The 18,760-nt window shown below is 48.7% G+C and overlaps 1 protein-coding gene across 1 annotated transcript in view; it reads left to right on the top strand.

Annotated features, from left to right (window-relative positions):
* GTF2E1 (general transcription factor IIE subunit 1) overlaps window positions 1-2,909 on the top strand; it is a 56,438-nt gene extending 53,529 nt beyond the window's left edge. The window contains exon 5 of the mRNA XM_030021046.2: window positions 405-2,909. Coding sequence (XP_029876906.1) covers window positions 405-835 — 431 coding nt within the window. The 3' untranslated portion in view covers window positions 836-2,909. The remainder of the gene's footprint in view (window positions 1-404) is intronic.
* Window positions 2,910-18,760: the final 15,851 nt, after the last annotated feature.

Below are 18,760 nucleotides of genomic sequence, written 5' to 3'. Positions count from 1 at the left end.
TAGGTCCCAAGGACTGCTTTCTGCTCCATAGTAAGGAAAGTGCATCGGCCCAGCTGAGGGGTGCCCGAGTTGGACACCTCCCTGCGGAGGTCTTTTCCAGGTGCCTGCCCATCACGCGTTTGTTGTCTTCTCCTGCGATGTGCTCTTGGCCGACGCTCCCAGCTGGGAGCCACAGTGACTCCAGGCTTCCCAGCTGCTAGGAAATGTCAATACTTGCTCTGCTGTTATGAGAAAAAAACATAACTATCTCTGTCTTTCAAAGGAGAAGAGGAGCTGGTATAGAGAACGGGTGTGACTTGGCCAAGCATGCTCAGTAGCAGTAATTAATACAGGTTCAGAAAGCCTTCAGGGCCGTCACCCAGCTCTTTGTGAGGAAACGATCATTCCCTTGTATCTCTTTGCAGGGGGCCGGGATCTGGATGCCTTCCAGGAGCGTGAGGACGGCCGGGCAGCTCTGGATGATAATGAGGAGGTGATGCGTGCCCTGCTTATCCACGAGAAGAAGACACCTTCTGCTTCAACAGTCACCATCGGAGGTGCCGCTCCTCTCTCCGGTGCCAACGCTAGTGACTCCGAGAGCGAGACAAGCGAATCGGAGGAGGAATCCCCTCCCCGCCCTCCCGCCACGGCCACCTCAACGTACGGGCTGGAGGACGAGGAGGAGGATGAAGAGTTTGAGGTGGTGGCAGAAGACCCCACTGTCACGGTGGCTGGGCGTCCACACTCGTACAGCCAAGTGAGCCAGCGCCCTGAGCTGGTGGCCCAGATGACGCCGGAGGAAAAAGAGGTTTACATAGCCATGGGGCAACGCATGTTTGAGGACATGTTTGATTAACTGCTTCCTGCCGTGGCATTTTTTAAAAAGTGACTTTTTAAGCCAGAGACTCCCTAGTAAAACAGAAGACTGAAGCGCATCTTTCCTCCCCTGTGCGCAGGGACACTGGGCCTTGGGACTGCTAATCTCAGGCATTTTGCTCACCAGAGCGGGGGAGCAGGAAGGCTGCTTGTGCCAAGACAGGTAGGGGAGGACATTTCTCAGAAGTGAGTAAGCTTGCAAGGTAAAAATCTGCTTCAGGGTGCCCTGCACAGGCACTGCTTTAACCTTCTCCAGGGCCCTAGCAGCTGCCTCCCCCCGATTTGCTTTGAGTTGTTTTTTGTTGCAGATCCTAGTGAAGTCCACATCCCTGCCCTCAGAGGATGTAAGGGCTCCGTAGTCTGATCAGAGTGCTCTGCAGAGGAGAGCGTAAGTAACATTACAGCTGCCAGTGCTCAGTGAGGGGAGAGGAGAGGGAAGCAGTCGTCTGCTGATGGCAAACTTGGGCAGGGCTTGTAGCTGACCTGCCAGCAGCCACTGACCACTGGAGTGGCTATTTCTAAGCAGGCCTGTAGGCAGCAACCTTTTCTTGCCCCCCTTCGCTCCTTACTAGGTCTCAGCACCTCAAGGTCGGGTGTAACTTGAAACACACAGAGTGAAAGTCTTGGCAAGCATACACAGTCACTCTTTGTCAGTGTAATGAAAGCCCTCCATGGATCTGAGCTGTCAGAGCGCTCTGACTTACCAGGAGATACCTCCCTTTTCCAGTATTGCTGCCTGTTGCTTCTGCCTAGCCCTGTCCAAACCAGTGTTGCAGACTGTTTGCAGTGGGCAGGGCTGCATTCAGGCAGTTCCAGAGAAATAGCTTAGGTAGGTTTTATTTGCAGTCACACCAGGGCTGTATCATTTTAAGAGGAATTATGCAATTTTGAATTCTGCTTTGGCACACTCTTCTACCATAGAAAAACATTTATCAGTGCCTACAGAGCAATTTCATATTTTTAATGTTTTTCTCTTCCAATTGAAAATGTTGTTTTTTAAAGTTGTTGTGTTTTCCTATCCAGTACTACAATAAAACAAAATGAAATGATAAAAGAATTTTGTGTTCCAGAGGGTAGGGGCAGTATTATGTGCTGTTCCATTTACATGGGCAGCATGAATTTGCTGTTCACTGAGACTGTAAATCTGTTTTATACTAACTATGCTTTCTATGTTCAGCTAACCTTGTAATGCCTCCTTTGTGGTTTTATTTTCAGCCTCTTGATATTTTGAATCCCCTCTTTTTTTAAATAGTGTTTTAAATTTGCTTTTAAGTCATTTTAAAGAGGAATAAACAAACAGAAACTTCTCCCCTTTGTTATCTTCCAATTTGTCATGTGCATAGTTGGGAGTGTTGTTTGCTTATCATTTTGATTTACTCAATTCAAGAAAAAAAAAACAATTTGAGGCTCTCCTTTGAGGGAAGGACTATTTGAAATCCCACTGCACATTGTTTCTTCTCACCAGAGCTTCCCTGAATGCCTCCTGGAATCTCCTGCACTTCCAGGAGGGATGTTTCATTACACTGGTGCTGTGGGAGGCCCTTTTTGATCAGTACTTCCATTCCTTTCCTCCTTCCTCAAGGGAAGCGTAGGCGGATGGTGGAGGTCTCACAGATACTGTATTGCTAGTTAAAATGGTACTCTTGTGTTGACAGACTTCCACGATCTGGTATTAAGCTTCTAGATAACAAGCCACAGAGCCGGTAAGTCAGACTCAGTGATCAGCTAACAGAAAAAAAGTGCTGTACCAACTCTGTTTAGATTTAATCTGGTTGAATTCAAGGTTAACACTGGAGAAGAGCAGGTAGATTTACAAGTAGCCAAAGACAGAAACTGAGAACTAATCCTGAATACAGTACAACTACTCATGCTTGTAACTCACCAGTAGTTTATACTGAGTTTTTAGTCTGCAAAAGCAAACTGTAGGTTTATTAAAGCTTAAGTGAAGAAATACTGGGTTTTGCTATAAGAGCACTGATACTGCATCTATATCCAGCATGATCATCTATAAAGTAGTGGTTTTACTTAATAAACACATTTAATTGTGGTTTGTACGGCGGTTGTAATTTTTGTCATTCAGTAAGGCTTGTCCTGCAAATGAGGGAATCGGTGCGGTGGTTGGTAGGGCATGCCTTCCGTCTCTCATCCACCACATGCAGCCCTCGGGAGGACTGGTGAGGTCAAGATACACGAGCAGATGCCGTCATTGTTTCCTGCCCTCTCTAACAGCTTCTGGCTCTCGGAAAGGATGGCTGCTCTGCTCTGTTCCAGCCGGTTAGGGCTGTTGTCGAAGAACAACGATACGCTGCTACTGCCCTGTCATGACAAGCACGGCTTGAATGAACAGAAGCACGTACAATCGGTAATTCCTTTTTTTTTTTTTTTTTTCTGCAACTGAAGCAGGGCTCTGCACGCATGCCAGAAGAGGAAGAACGGCCACTGCTGCAAGCAAAGCCAGCCACTGCCAGCAGGTTGGTGCTAATGTAAGGGATAAAGCCGTCAATCCTGAGGAAGGCCCCAGCCATTTCCTCTGGCTGCTGGACCACATGTGCTGCATTAACGCTAACTCAATAATACCATGAGCGTGGTCGAGCACTGAAGCCTTCCTGGGTGAATGTTCTGTCTAACCCCATTCAAACCAGTTTCTGTGTCTGCTTTCAGCCTAAAGTGCGCTTTATCTGATGAGTGCACTTGAGGGCAGGGCGCTGCAGTTCAGGCTGGAAAGAAAAATGCATTTCTCAAGCTGCTCATACTCCTCTTCCCAAAGGTCAGAGGCGCCGGGTGCCTCTTCCAGCTGGGCGAGAGCTGCCTCTGTCCCTGCTCCCCTTGCGGGTCAGGGAAACCGCAGGAGAGCGATGTCCTCCCTGGCCCAGCGCAGAGCAGGCCAGAGCAGATCAGTGAAGCTGCTGATGGAGGGGAAGATCACTATCAATGCTGGAAAACAGGAATGTTTTAATCTTTTCTACTAAGCTCCCAAAAATGGGCTTCCTCCATCCAACTCTTCATTTCCTGTGTTGCTGCCTCCTTCAAACAGACTCAGATTAAACAGACTGTTGCTCTGTGAGAATCGAGGGATTTGAAGATCCCCTGGAGGAAGGGCGGAAAAATAGCATCACCTCCTCCCCGAGACATCTAAGGAGCCCTGCCTTGGTGATGCCTGCAGTGCCGGGGCATGCTGCGGAGAAGTTTGACAGGGCCTGGTGGGGAGAAGCAGCCAGCTCTGCTTGGGTCTCTGTCTCCTGCTGTGCCCCCATGGCAGGAGAGAGAAAATTGTCTCAGGAATCAAATGCAAGACAAAGCCTTCATGGAAATGGAAAGTTTATGAGCAGGTGGAAGGACATGTCAGCGGCAGGGCAAGCCGGCAGGCTGTCCAGTATGTTTTCCTGGGTGGGTCGTGGAGGAGAAGCAGCAGCAGCTCCGTTCCTCTGCTCTGGTATGTGTTGGTATAAACAAGTGAGGCTGTGGGCACGGTCCCTTGGAGGAGGGAGGTGTCATGCAATGCTGCAAAAAGTTTCTCTGGGCTGTTCTAGGACTGGTATTGCCTTATCCCACTGGAAGCCCTGGGCAAGGTAACCGTGTCCCTGGCTTGTTCACAGGAGGCTTTGGAATATTGATCTAAGCATGGACAGCCAAGGATCCCTAAGCATCACGATACACTCCAGTTTAAAGTGTATTGACTGTGAGTCAACACAGCTTCTCCTCCAGGAGGACGGGAGCTGGGGCTGAAGAGTAGCTTTTGCTGAGCTGCTTCCAGAATAATGATCAATATTTATAAAGTCCAAGGAGATCATCAGTCATACAGTCTTGATAGGAGGCATAGTCAGATGCTTGAAGCTGTTTAAGATTTGATTGTAGAGTGTCATGGAGAGGCCACTGCCTAAAAGGAATGGCAGCCTAAAGTGTGGGAAGCAATGTCTGACTGCTGGTGCTCCTGGAAAGCTGCCTGTCTGCCTGCCTGCCTGCGTGCTCCCTCCTAGCAGAGAGCAGAGCACTGGCAGCGCCGGGCTGTCCGGGACTACAACCCCGTCACTATGGCAGAGCTATTTTCTCTCTCTTTCAAAGTTATCCAGGGAAATCCGGGCTTTTTTCTGTTTGGGATACCTAAATGAGCAGCCAGAAGGTAGTTTCTTATTCACCAGCATTAATTAGATTGAGAGAGAGAATGAACCTAATTTATGTTTAAACAAAAATCAGATTTTGGAAGCGCCTGCTGTATCATTAAAAAATGTATTAAGGACAGTGAGTATTTGTGCAACTGTCCTGGAAGCAGCAGACAGAGAGTCTCTGAATAAGATGCTTTAAATATAATAGGTATTTTTGCTTAAAATATGTTTCTGACCTAAATATAATTTAATTTCCATCCCTTTGAACAGTTTGATGCTAATGAACCAGCCAGGGATGGCAGAGAGGAGGCTGAGCCAGCCGCATCGGAAGCGACTCAGCTCCACTGCAGTGCGTTAGAGACCCTGCATGTGCTTTATCCCGGCTGCACACAGCGACAAATGCGCAAATCCTGCCGAGAGCTGGCCACAGCAGCAGGAGGAAACCTTGGGCTGTTCAGCTGGAGAAACAGGCAGGGATCCAGCCTGGAAATTAAGGCTGATCAAATATTGTTCCACGAGCATTAATGTCTGTGTACAAAAACAGGTACGTCTGGCTAGGAGGAAAAATCACATCTCATATAGATGTGATTAAAGTCCTGACATTCTGCTTCTGCTTATTTTTCACCTGGAATCCATATCGCCAGCCTCTGCCATCCCATTACTTGCTGGAAGAAGGAGGGTGAGCAGTGGTAATTTTTCAGTGAGCTAAAATTGTGCGTAGAGCTGAGAAGCCTGGCTCAGTTCCACCTGGTAAAGGGACCCTCCTAGTCTTAAACATCTTTTTTCTGCACTTCTGACAGTGGAAATCTGCCTGATCCAGTGCCCATTTTGCCAGGCACTATTAGCAGAGTCCATGCATTTCATATGCCCTCTTAACATACATTATGGGGGGACAGGTGTACCAGACACCATTTAATGGTTGCTACCAGCTGGCCGGGGCACGCTTAGGTTGCAGTGTCTGAACCAGCCCTGTGCCATATGATAGGGGAATGATAGGTTGGGTCATTTTGGTCAGATTATCCATACCTGCTCTTTGCAAAGGTGCTGGCTGTTCTTCTCCCACTCGGTGCTGATGGGCTCTCATAAACTCAACCCCTCTGGGATCACACACGTGTCAATTTAAAATCAAGTTTCAGTCCCTTCTCCACCACCACCAAGCAGCTCTGGCTTGTGCCACATCCACTCTTGGGGCATGTGGCACTGTCATGCTGGGGTCCACCATGCAGGTTTTGGCCATGACTGCCTCGGGCTGTTCCACGTCCTGGCAGAGAGGTTTAATGAATGGTAGGTCTATGCCTTTTCCAAAAGTGAGGCTTTGGCTGGGCTCGGGGGCAATGCCTAATTTCCTACAGTGGGGAGGGAACCGGCATCAGCTCCAGGCTGGTCACTCCCTTACGTGCAATCTTTGTTGCTTGAACTAGATATGATTTGGTAGGACTGGATTTGATCTTCTGTTTTTTTAACCCTTGTCCTCTTTTTCCCTTGGGAGTATTCTGAGTTGCTGAATTTCTCATGTTTCCCTGCTGCTTCTAGCAAAAAAAAAAACCAAAAACCTTTTTTTTTTTGGAATGCAAATGAGGCTGTAAAATCTTTTTAGGGAGACATATCTGCTCTCCCTGCGCTGTCACAATTATTCTTCCTTTGCCATACAACGCTTTCTTCCAAGAAGAAGTGCTTTCAACATCTCTCAGCCTTTATGGTGATGTCAGGAGATTAAAACTATCCCTATTACAACAGGGAAGAGTAGAGGGAAATGGGGTTAGAAGGAAACATGGCCTTCAGAAAATGACGCATCTTGAGAGAAATTTCACTTTCGCATACTCTCCCAGGCCACATGGGTGCCATATCCAAGAGAAAAAAAAGTACAGTATGCTGAAGAGGGACTTGGCTCATGGTGCATTTACCCTGGTGTATTCCCTTGCCTCAGAGCCCATTTGGAAGGGTAATATTCTCTGAGTGTGCCAACATCTTGGAAGTTATACAACGGCATCATGAAGGTTCCAAATTAGCAATCAACTTCAGCAGGAGCCTGCAGGTCCATTTGAATGATCTGACTCCTACTTTCACCATGCTGGAAGGTTTGGTGCAAGAGTACCTTGCAGCAATGAGTTGCAAAAATGAGTTCAGTGTCACATTAAAAAGTACCTTTTTCTTTGAACTTTTCATCTGAGTGTGCCGTTACGTCTTGTGTATGAGAAACAAGCACCTAAAGTCATGTAGGAGGCTGCCCAGCCCTCCTGAGACATGTCTCCCTTTGGGAATGTTAACAAATAAGGAATTTTGTATGGTTTGGGTAGGAGCTACTGCCAAGAGCAGCAAATAATAGTTGACGATTTTGTTATCTAGACAGTGACATCATTGCAGCCTGTCTGAAGTCCGGAATAAAAGAGCTTATCTCCATAGACAGCAGACATGGATTCTTCCAGTTGGACAGGTGTCAAAACACCACATGTTCAGCCCTTTCAATGTTGGTGTGGGTTTTTTTTAACTCTTTGCATTTTTTGCTCCTCATGCAGCGGGCACTAGCATCTTTGGTGCACCAATGGACCAGGTGCTAGCATGAACTAAAGACCTCTGGTTTGGCTCCTTGTGGGATTGCTAATTCACATGTTAATGGAGTCTACCCCGGGGAAAGGTGTGAGTCAAGCCATTAGAAATGCCAAAAACGAGCCAAATGAATACTGTGTGTGGAAGCACATTTGTTTGGGTGGTCAAAACCAATGAAGAGGAGGTGAGGGTCAGATGCAGCCTTCTGTGTTCCAGTTTATGCCCGTTGCCTCTATTCCTGTCACTGGAGAACAGCCTGGCTCCATCCTTTTCACACCCTCCCTTCAGGTATTTATATACATTAATAAGATGCCGCCCTGAGCCTTCTCTGCTCCAGGCTGAACAGCCCCAGCTCTTTCAGCCTCTCCTCATAGGAGAGATGCTCCAGTCCCTTCATCATCTTTGTAGCCCTTTGTGGGACTCTCTCCAGTATGTCCATCTCTCTCTTGTACTGGGGAGCCCAGAACTGGACGCAGGACTCCAGGTGTGTCTTCACCAGTGCTGAATAAAGGGGAAAGATCACCTCCCTTGACCTGCTGGCAATACTTCACCTAACGCAGCCCAGGATACCACTAGCCTTCCTTGCGGCAAGGGCACGTTGCTGGCTCATGTTCAACTTGGTGTCCACCAGGACACCTCAGATCCTTTCTTGCCAAGCTGCTTTCCAGCTGGGTGGCCCCCAGCATATATTGGTGTATGGGGTTGTTCCTCCCCAGGTGCAGGACTTCACTTACCCTTGCTGAACCGCACGAGGCTCCTGTCAGCCCATTTCTCCAGGCTGTCAAGGTCTCTCTGGATGGCAGCACAACCCTGTGGTGTACTAGCCACTCCTCCCAGTTTGGTGTCATCAGCAAACGTCCTGAGGGCACACTCTGTCCCATCATCCAGATCACTAAGGAAGATGTTAAGACTGGACCCAGAATTGACCCCTGGGGTACACTGCTAGTTACTGGCCTCTTACTAGACTTCGTCCTACTGAAAACCACCCTCTGGGCCTGGCCCTTCAGCCAGTTTTCAGTCCACCTCACTGTCTGCTCATCCAGCCTGTCCATCATCAGCTTCGATATGAGGATCTTATGGGAGACAGTATCAAAGCCCTTCCTGAAGTCCAGGTAGACAATATCCACTGTTCTCCTCTCATCTACTAGGCCAGTCCCTTCTTCACAGAAGGTTATCAGGTTGGTCCAGTATGACTTCTCTTCGGTGAATCCCTGCTGGCTACTCCTGATGATACGGATGTCTGCTCGGAGGTATGGATGCTTGGAGCAAGGGTTTTGCTCCCGGTTCTGCTCCCTTTACTGCCCAGCAGCGCTGCCTGCGAAGCTTCCCTCTCTTTGACAAGTGGAGCATCTTACGCTGGTGCAGGCACAGGAGAGTGAGAGCTGTATTGCTGGAGCTGGGAGGGGGTCTCTCCTCTTCAGCCCATCCCGAGGGGACAGGGCAGAGGGCTCCCATACGTATTTCTGAGGCACTGGACGACTGCGGGGTGAAAACTGCCCGTGGAAGTGGAGAGGAAAGTGGAGAAGTATCAGGAGAGCAATAAACAGGGCACTTATCTCCTCCTTAATCACAGCCCAGCCTTCAGGAGGTCTGCAGGGAGAGCTAATGGATTAAATACAGGTATTAAATGAAATCTTGGAAACATTTCCCTCACCTGGCAGGACCAAGAAGCTAACGATACGAGGGAGCGCTCCCAGCGCGTCTGGGCTGTAAGAGGCAGCCAAAGGAGCGAGGGCTGCGGTCGCTTGTAGCCGGCCGTGGGATTTAATAATCTGGGTTTGCCCTGTTGGTGCCAATGCCAGTCCTGAAATTTCCCCAGTATGCCCTTCAGCAATTCCAGATGGACTCGACGGGGTGCTCCTTCTCGAGTTGCTTCTAGCCTGAGGAGGTCAGTCTGTTTTTCATTTCATTATGTGTACTTGCTGCAGTGCTTGACTATCTCCAGGGCTGGGCCCCACGCACGAGGCACATGAGCAAAGAGCTGCAGCTACAGCAGCATCCTAAGAGATGCCTTGATCAGATGTTGATATGACCTGCACAAAATCTTGCAAGGGTGTCCTTAAAATGCTTATTTGGGTCTCTAGGTGCCCTTTTATCAGAAGGAAGGCTCCAAAACGTGTGGCTGAAGATGAGGGGTGATCTCTGTCCTGGTGCCGTGGGTGGCTAAGCGTGGATGGGAGCTCACCAGGAAGGTTTCGGTGAGTAAAAGCACTGTTCGCAACTGGGAAGTGGAGGTGGAACAACGTATTATTAATCATATACTTTAGTGCAATGGGTTTTAATGCTGGCTACGTTCCTGGGCCATAGGATCTCACCTTTGGTGGTGCTTTCAGTAAGGATGCTGTGAGCTTTCCTCCTCCTTCCCCTCCTGGGAACTCCTTCTCCTTAAAAACATTAGGAAAAGCAGTGCTTTTCATCATTTCAGGGGTTTATCCAGAATGCATGAACTAGCCCTGCCCCTCAGGTGACTGTAGTACAGCTGGGTACGAGGGGTTATCTGCTTTCTCTTTTACCAAGTGGACAGGATGGTTGGAGTTCCTTCACGACCGGGTGGCTTGCAAATGTTCATGGAGAGGGCAGCTCTTCCCACAGCTGAAACTAACACTGTGAACTCAACTCCAAAAACTAAGCTTCAAGCGCTGTGGGCAAAGCTAACACATCTGTTGGGAGAAAGCAAATCATGTTAATAAATGGTATCATAATTCAAAGTATTTTCCTCAATATAAGGCTAAATTAATGTAATGCACTTCTTTGGGACAAATCAGCAGCAATCGGGCTAATCAAATTGACGTTTAAAATAATCTGACACAAGTAGAAAATCCTATTTAGCTAAGTAATGATGCCAGTCATTTTATTCAGTCACTTTCAGAGTATAAAGAGAATCTTTCGTCTTTGAAGTCAGTGACATTAGTTTCTTCAGCTCCTTCTCCCCTTCCTAGCACACTTCTCCTTGCTTTCGGAGGGTCACTGGCTAGGACGTCTGTCTCCCACCATCCTCATGCCATCACCACCTAAATAAAACCTCAGCAGAAGTCATGCTTCGTTAATAAACACCATTAACACCTCCTGGTTGCGTTACACAAGCATTAGGTGCCGAATTGTCATTAGATATTGCTTGAGTATTACTAGGAGTACCGATCCCCCCTTACCTTTTAGACAAAACCATGCTGCGCTCGCTGCTGCCGCTGTATTGGCAGTGGGGAAAGGCCGGGTCCATGCGGTGTAGCCAAGATTAAGGTCAAGATCAGGTCTGCAAGGAGCCCCAGTGGGTAGCTGCTGTGGGACCGTGGGAGACAGCGACAGCACAGCAAAGCTGACCCTGCCACTGGGACCTAATGTCATAATTCAAGCAACAGTAATTAAAACAAAGCAGCAGGGTATTATTTGGATAATAAACCTGCCTTAAAAGAGCGTCTGTTCTCAGACCCCTGAGCTAACTCGGCCCACTGGTCCCACTGACAAGGCTGTAGCAGTACCATCCCTGCTCAAGAGGCAGCCCCAGGTGAAAACAGGATGGAAGGAGATAGGCATGGAAATTAAGAATTAACAGCTAATTCATTCATCAGATACATGCAGGCTTTGCCATCTCCTCATTGGGTTGTAACACACACAGTCCCACCATTGCACTCACTACGCAATTTTAGGTCCTTGGCTTCTTTTGAATGCAAGTAACTCTTAACTCGTTACTAACTTGCCTCCTTTCGTCATTTTATTTCTGAAATTAAGAATCGTCATTTCCTTCTGTTTGTGCTCCTGAGAAGCGGGTATGCCTTTGTACAGCTATGACAGTCGGCATGTGCAAAGGTACATAATATAGGTAGGTGCTTAGTGTCATCTTCCTCCTCACCCAGGCTACTGTCTGGGCTTTTCTAACCATCTCTCAATTTTGTAGGTGGGTGATCTACCTGCTTTGACTTCTGGAACCATCTTCTTCCTGCCCTGGAGTCTCCAGATTCCAAAAATGGTTTTGACCCCCTACTTTTGCTCTGTACTGTTTTTATCCCCAGAGCCCCAGCATGGAAATTAGCCCTTTTCTTTGGTCCTTGGCTGTGCCACCACCTCCACTGCCCGGGTGTCAGGGAGAAGTCCAGTGGACTTACGTGCAGGAAGTTTCCTCAGAAAATCTCCATTGACCTGGGTTGCTCTTCCCCAGCTCTGGAGAGAAATGACAATGAAGTTGCTCATCTGTTACGCGATCTGCCATCTGGAGAGACGACCCCACACACAGAAGGGAGTTAACGTGAGCCGAGAGATTCAAGCACATCTCAACAGTTTGAATATATGTGAACTTTCAAAGAGGATTAGGTACAAAAAATATCACCATGCCATTCCAGCACCGGAGGCACTGGACATGTAAATTTAAGGATGTAGCCAATGCAACTACCTGAGCGATGGCTTCCCGGGGACATCACGTCTCCTCTCTCTTTCCTCAGTCTGGACACTGGAAGATGGATATGTGCAATCAACTTTCTGCTCTCCAAGATCCTGGAGATCATCGAAGACTCAGGTGAGCAGAAAAACCTCGGTAACATGGTATATAACAGAGAGCAAAGAGCAAAGGTGCCGTGGGGGCTCTGCGGAGGGGGAGCGTGGACCTGGGAGCATTTCTTCCCTGTTCCTCTTGTTCCCACCAGCTCCTGCATTCCCCAGTTCCCTGTTAGCACAGACCTGTCCCAGTGCCACCATGCACTGGTCCCCAGGCATGAGGCAGCGTGGCACAGAGAGGCACGGGTTGCTCTGGAGTAGCAGGAGTGCCATTAGACCAGATGCCTTTGGAATCCATCTGGCTTTACACAGAGAATTGTTTCACAAAGCATCCTCATGTGCATCCTGCGCAGAGCTCGCTGCCCCCATGGTTTAATCGCTGTGGTTCCACGCTGTACAAAATTTGCCAAAGTGCTTCTGGACCGCAGCTGGTAATAGCAGCAATGGCTGGGCTTGCAGAGTAGGGCGTCCAAGCCATAACACAACCCTGGACTTGAAATGGTCCCGTATCCCCATCTGCAGCACAGCAAACCCACAGCCTGGACAAATGACCCGTGAGAAGCTGGGATTTTACTATATTTTCAAGTACGGGTGTCCCCATGAGAGTGTCCAGCAACCTGCTGTCCCGCGTGGGTGACAGGCACCGTGGCACGCTCGGTCACCCATCGGGCTGGCACTCTCGGCGGGGGAGAGGGCTGCTGCAGGCTGCTCCACGGGGGAATTTGAACCGAAGGGTTTAGCTGCACCGGTGCAAAATCCCTGCTGTAAGCAAGGCTGGCACCTGTATCTGCCTTCATTCCTACAGCAGCCCTTTCCCCTCTCCCCCCTTCTCCTCTGTAATAAAGATATCCTGGCAAGCATTGCGTTTTTCAAGAAGGCTTATAGTTGTCAGTTGCCCTGGCTTTGGCTTCACGCAGGCCGGGGAAAGAAAAGGTGGCCTCTTCCTCTGCCCCTGTTAATTCCCCCGTAAATCGGATCACAATGAAAGGGAAGCGGCAGTGTAATTTAATTGTCCTCCGAGCACAGCAAGGTGGAGAGGGATGCTGGCGAGAAGGAGTCCTGCCCACGAGATGGCTTCTTTATTCCCTTGTATTTTACTTTGGTGGGGGCCTCAGCATCAGTTTCCTCTCCCCCGGTCCCTTCTCACGCTGACTGGGAGCGAATCGACGAAGTTTGCCGTGCTGCAGGATCCCACGTTGGGAGGACGAGAAAATCGAGACGTCCTCACTCTGTGCTGGATGTAGGGCTGGGGGATGGGGATTAATTAGGCAATCGTTGCGCACAGCTCTGAAATATAAAGTGCTCCCTCGTTGTGGCTGTCAGGCAGCCCCTGTAACTTGGCAGAGCACCGTTGGATCCCATCCTGTCTCCGGCGAGTGGGAGTCAGGGGCGGGAGGAGGGATGGGGAGCGGAGAGATCTGTGTTAAGGAGTATTTCCCGCAGAGAGACAAGCTCGTTAACAAAGAGAACAGGGGCAGCAGCCAGAGTTGCCGTAGCTCATGCGGGTTGTGAAATGGCTCTGGAGCTCAGTTTAAAAGCACTAGAGGCTCAGGCACACAAACAACCCGCCTTGGGTAGGAAGGCACCTCGCGTGAACCGAGCACCAACACCTCTGTGTAACTGTGCTTTTTCCCCCCAGACAAACTCACGGTAACGCAGATTCTGATACAATTTTTCCGTCGGGGCTTGCAGCTTTGCTGAGATACCTGCTTTCCTTCGGAGGGTAGTGGCAGGCAGATGGACAGCTACTCTGCTCCGGCTGATGCACGGTAACATGTTTGATCTCTCATTTTTCCTTGAGCTTTTCCTTGAAGACGGTGTTGGCTCTTTTCCTCCTCTTAACTTTTTTGCATTCCACTAAAGCTTTCTCCAGTTTCTAATCCTTTGGGAAATTGTCGCTAACAATTGGGAAATTACATTAAAGCAATGTTTTACTGGGGAGCTACTAGCTGGTATGGTGGGGAAGCTCAAGAAAGGTGACAAGGGACACTGGGACTTTGTTTCCGCTTTGATCCCAGGTGAATTTATTCTCCGAGACTCTGACATGCGTGAGCTCATATACGATGGAGAGATCAGCAGCAGGGGCTTCCCGCATGGAGGTGGAGGACACCACACAGCTCTCCTTGCCCAAATGGCTGGAACGAGGTGGGGGAGGAGAGTGGGGCAACCTTGAGCCTCTCTGCAGGAGGGGAGACGGGGGGCTCAGCTCTCTATTCAGCAATGATCCACTGGAAATGAAGCAAAGGCACCAGGTTGACACAGCTGGGGAACAGGGTTGGCAGAGGGAGTCCCAGTCAATATACTGGAAAACCTGCATGGATAGATGGGACCAACCCATTTTGCTGTGAGCCATGAAGGAAGGGAGGATAAGTAGTGGTGGTCTGCCGTCATGCTGTCAGCCTGTCACCGAGATACCAAAGCCTCCTTTCACTCCGTGTTGTCCTGACCGTCGTCCAGCACCTTGTGCCATGGCTGTCAGTGCTGGATTTCCCATCTTGCCTTGCAGGGAGAAGTGCTCTCTGCTCTTTCTTCTCCAGTGCCTCTGCAGCCTTCTCTCTTCTCTGGACGTGGTGCTGGGGGGGGTCCCCAGCTGGCTGCTGCAAGGGGGTCACGTCGTCCTCCTGCAACCAGGTGAGAAAGAGAGTTAAAGCGATGCCGTGGTTTGGGTAGCTCCACAAGGGGCCACAGCTGCCAGACACAGTCCAGCCAGAGAGAGGGTTCAAGGAGAAAGCTGGGGCTACCGGTCCATCCTCAGCTCTCTGGGAGATGCTGGAGGAAGGGTGGTGGCTGCTTATAAGAGAAGCAGCTTACCTGGCACAGGAGGGAGGCTTGAATACACGCCAGGACCGAGAAAAAGCTGTGGTGGCTCTGCAGGGAAGGATGCATTACTGTGCCTGGATGCCTCCTGTACAGCCTCCTGAAGAAAAGGGCTGGAGCTAGAAGGAGCCCGGGGCCTGGCTGTAACACCCCCAAGCAACATCTGTGCCTAACAGCTCCTGGAGTTTTGATCCACAGACTTGCTGCTGCAATCCTGAGCTCCATTCCCCACCTTTCACCTGTTCCCAACCCCCTTGCATAACCAAGTATTTATTCCCCTCTTGCTGGTTGCCCAGCATCTATGTCCTTATGTCTTCTTGAGTTCATCCCATCATCTTGCTCAGTGTGCCTGTGCTTTTTCAGTCCTAGCCTTCGTCCCTCCAGCGATGCCTCACCTCTTGCTGCGGTGGCAGGGGGTGGAAAGCTGCGGCCTGGATACTTGTGAGGAATTGGAAGGAACTGAAAGCAGGGTCACTCTAATTGCTGCCATCACCAGACTTGGCACTAAAAGGGCTCTGCTGTTGATTTATAGGTAACCTGAATTTAAATGGTCACATGCACAGCAGGCAGCACCCGTGGGAACCTCTCACTAGCCCTTCAACTGCTGCTGGACACTAGAGCCCATTAGCTGCATGAGGTGGTAGCTATAATTACAAGCAGGTTCATTTTCAGGGTTCGGGTTGTTCTGTGCTCTCTGCCCTGAAATTCCCAAGCTGGTCTTCAGTTCTTCTTCCCCATCAAGACCGAAAGGTCTTGCTGCTAAAATATTTCTCTTTCCTCATTTTAAAATGTCTGGAGTAGAAAGTGTACATGCTTCTGACTTACCCTCCAGGTGTCTTGTGATTTAATTAATCCCTAGTCACATGTGAGTATCTTCCGAGATGGAGGCACGATACTAATCCACTTGCACAGGAAAAGGCATGTGAAGATAATTGCTTCTGTGTCTCTTTTAATATGGGAAGAATGTCTATTGGATGGAGAGTCACTTCCTTACATATTTCTGGTGAACTACTGTTTTCATTTAAATCCTATAAAATAGTGATGTAAATTGATGTGCTTTTGAGAATTTTGGTCCCTGAATTATTGCTGGATCAGATACTTACTGCTGGCCAGCGTTCAGCCCGCTGCAGGTTCCCTGGCTCTGCGACATCAGACTGAGATGACAGGTAAAGATCTCCCACGTGAAGAGTGGCCCTCACCTGCCTGGATTAGGCTGTACTTCTGACCAAAAGTCGTAGAAAATGCTTTGCAGGAACGTGGCTGTTCTGAAATCCTGCCAGAAGTAGATAGGAGCAAGGATTTACCTGGTTCGTCAAGTGACCTCATCTGCTGTGGGACTGAGCCCCGGTTCCCAGCCCCGTGTCTCCTCAGCAGCCATGTGCTCATGGCCTCCAGGTCTCCTGCTCCTTCTTCTCCTGAATATTCATCTTTCAGCCAGCTCTACTAACTGGTTAATACCCAACCTGTGTCTAAATCAGACTCCAAGTTCAAGCACAGTCGTCACCAAGGACACAGCTGCTGAACAGGCAGAATAAGAAAGAGATGCAAACCAGAATGGCAGGCAGATACGCTCAGACTTTGACACTTGAGATGTTTATAACCTAGACTATTTACAGTGAGATGTCAAACATCATTTGAAGATGAACAAGTAGTCTTGCAACTAAACAAGCAGGAGAAATAACGGCAGCTAAAAACATGCGTGAGACGCCCCTGAGCCCAGTCACTTGAAGGATGGCTTAGAAAGGATGACACAGGTCTGACAAACCCAATCCCTTCACTTCCCATGTCGTAAGGAACTCCAGTATTGGACAATGTAAAAAATGCAATCTGATCTGTTTTCTGGTGCACATAAGACTAAATCCGATTGCCTCGCCTCCACCTGACCTGCAGGATGTCCTGGGCCGTCACTGCTTCTGATGGGTTTTTCTTCTAAGTAAGCTTTGTAGAGAACTTGCCACACGGAAGTCCCTGCTGGGAAAAGCTAGATATTGACAGCAATCACCACAACCTTGAAAGCTTAAGGAGTAATTCTTTCTGTATATCCTCCACATAGAGGATATCTTTGAGTAGATCAAATTGAAAATACCATGTCTCGTTTTGTTTATTCTCTAGTGCTGGGTGAATGACAAATCCCAGGAAAAACACTCTCAAGCTGAAGGTTAGGCTGTGAGTATGTCTGCCTGTGTTTGCGTGTACACACATTTATATATATAGACTATTAAATTACTTGTACCAGAAAGAAATGCATGGCTTGCCACTAAGATGTTCTCCTCTACATGAGAGGCGAGGTGTGGAATACAGTGCCCTTATGTGAGGTTGTCTTGGCTCCCATATTAATGTACAGCTAAGTTAACTCAAGGCTTACCTGATTTTAAATCTTGTACAAAGCTGTCGGGCATAATACTACAGCTTTGTAACTGTGACTTGATAGCACTGGAATCTATGTGCCATCTTGAGTCTAAGTAATTTTACTGGGATTTGATACTAAAATGTATGGTGTTGCTAGTACTTGCTGGGGGAAGGGGCTCAGCTCTTCTGCATTGAAATACGCACATTTTAATTTCTTGTCCTCATTGCTTGATTAATAGGCAACCTCAGAAGGTGGTCAGAGCACTTCTGTTTGGTGCAGCTCTCTGCCTGCCAAGTCTGAAGGTGGAGATGGGGAGCAGAAGTGAGCCGGCGACCATGCTCTTGGCAGCGTAGGACAGACTCACAGCCTGAGTACTAGAGCAGCAGCAGGAGGCAAGTGTGTCCAATTTCTTTATAGGATGTGATTTCCATGCTCATCAGATAGTGGAAACTGGAATAAATAGAATTAGTGAGCTCTTGGGATCATTGCAGACAGTGTCAGTAGAAGTTCTTGGGCAGAAGCTGCGCTTTCCCACTCTAAGTGCTCTTAAAAGAGTCACCAAGTGTGCAAAGAAGGGAAATCCTGGTGATATCCCACACTTTTTCCAACTGTCTCCTACACCAAGTGCTCACAAATGAACAAAGGATGAGGTGGGAAGCAAAGGTGGGAAGTTCAGCTCTCCCACTGGAGAGAGGATGCTCTGGAAAAATCACTGCTGACCCTGGTGCTGCCCCAGGAAGACTGAACAAAATCCAGAAGTGATCATAAAGGGAGGCAGAAGTCTGGCAATTACCTGGAGAGGAGCAAGGTGCAGCATCCTGTAATAGCTGGATATGCGCATATCTTGGAATACGGGCTGCCGTCTTCCAAGTTATATCATCCTGGAGGGGGTATATAAGCACTATAGGGTGACAAAACCCACAAGACTACCGTCACTTCAGTGTCTTGTTTCCCTGATTCTCATGCATGGACCTGCCCAGTGTGTTTCAGCCTCCAAACCCAGGACGTTTTAGGGGAGTGGTGTGTGCTGCGGTCACCCTCCTTCCTTGCTGAGGAACAGGGATGGAGTTGGGAGGACCCAGACCTGGGAGATCAGCAGCACTGCCAGGTCCTAGAGTTAGACAGGGGGAAGACAGGGAACGGTCCCTCTGGGAGGAGAAACTAAATAGATTAAAAGACTGTTGCCCAGAAAAAAAAATTTTAAAAGACCCCAGAGGAAGCATTATTCACTTGATTATGTGATTTCACTGCGTGCCTCTAGTTCTTGCGTTATCGGGCAGCATCTCTGTGACCAGCAGGAAGGGCTTTCTCCACAACACACCCCATGCGCTGTGGAACTAATCACCATGGGATGTTGTGAGGGCAGAAACCATACACGTGTTCAAAGAAACTTGAAAAAAATCAGCAGATGAAGTTTGGTGTTGGACAAGATGTAATTTCTGATAAAGCAGCTGGCTATTTAGGAATGTCTCCTTCCCTGGTTTTTCACTCCTTCCTAAGCTTCTTCCAGTGATTAGACCAGCAGCTGGTCCCAGTGGTCTCTCACTCTCACACAATATTTTTTCATTATTTAAGTTTAATATTTTAAGTTTAAAATGAGGAG

Source organism: Aquila chrysaetos, chromosome 7 (genome assembly GCF_900496995.4).
Source record: "Aquila chrysaetos chrysaetos chromosome 7, bAquChr1.4, whole genome shotgun sequence".
Classification (NCBI taxonomy): Eukaryota; Metazoa; Chordata; class Aves; order Accipitriformes; family Accipitridae; genus Aquila; species Aquila chrysaetos.
Note: the sequence above shows the minus strand (reverse complement) of the source record. Positions and strands in the feature narration are given on the sequence as shown.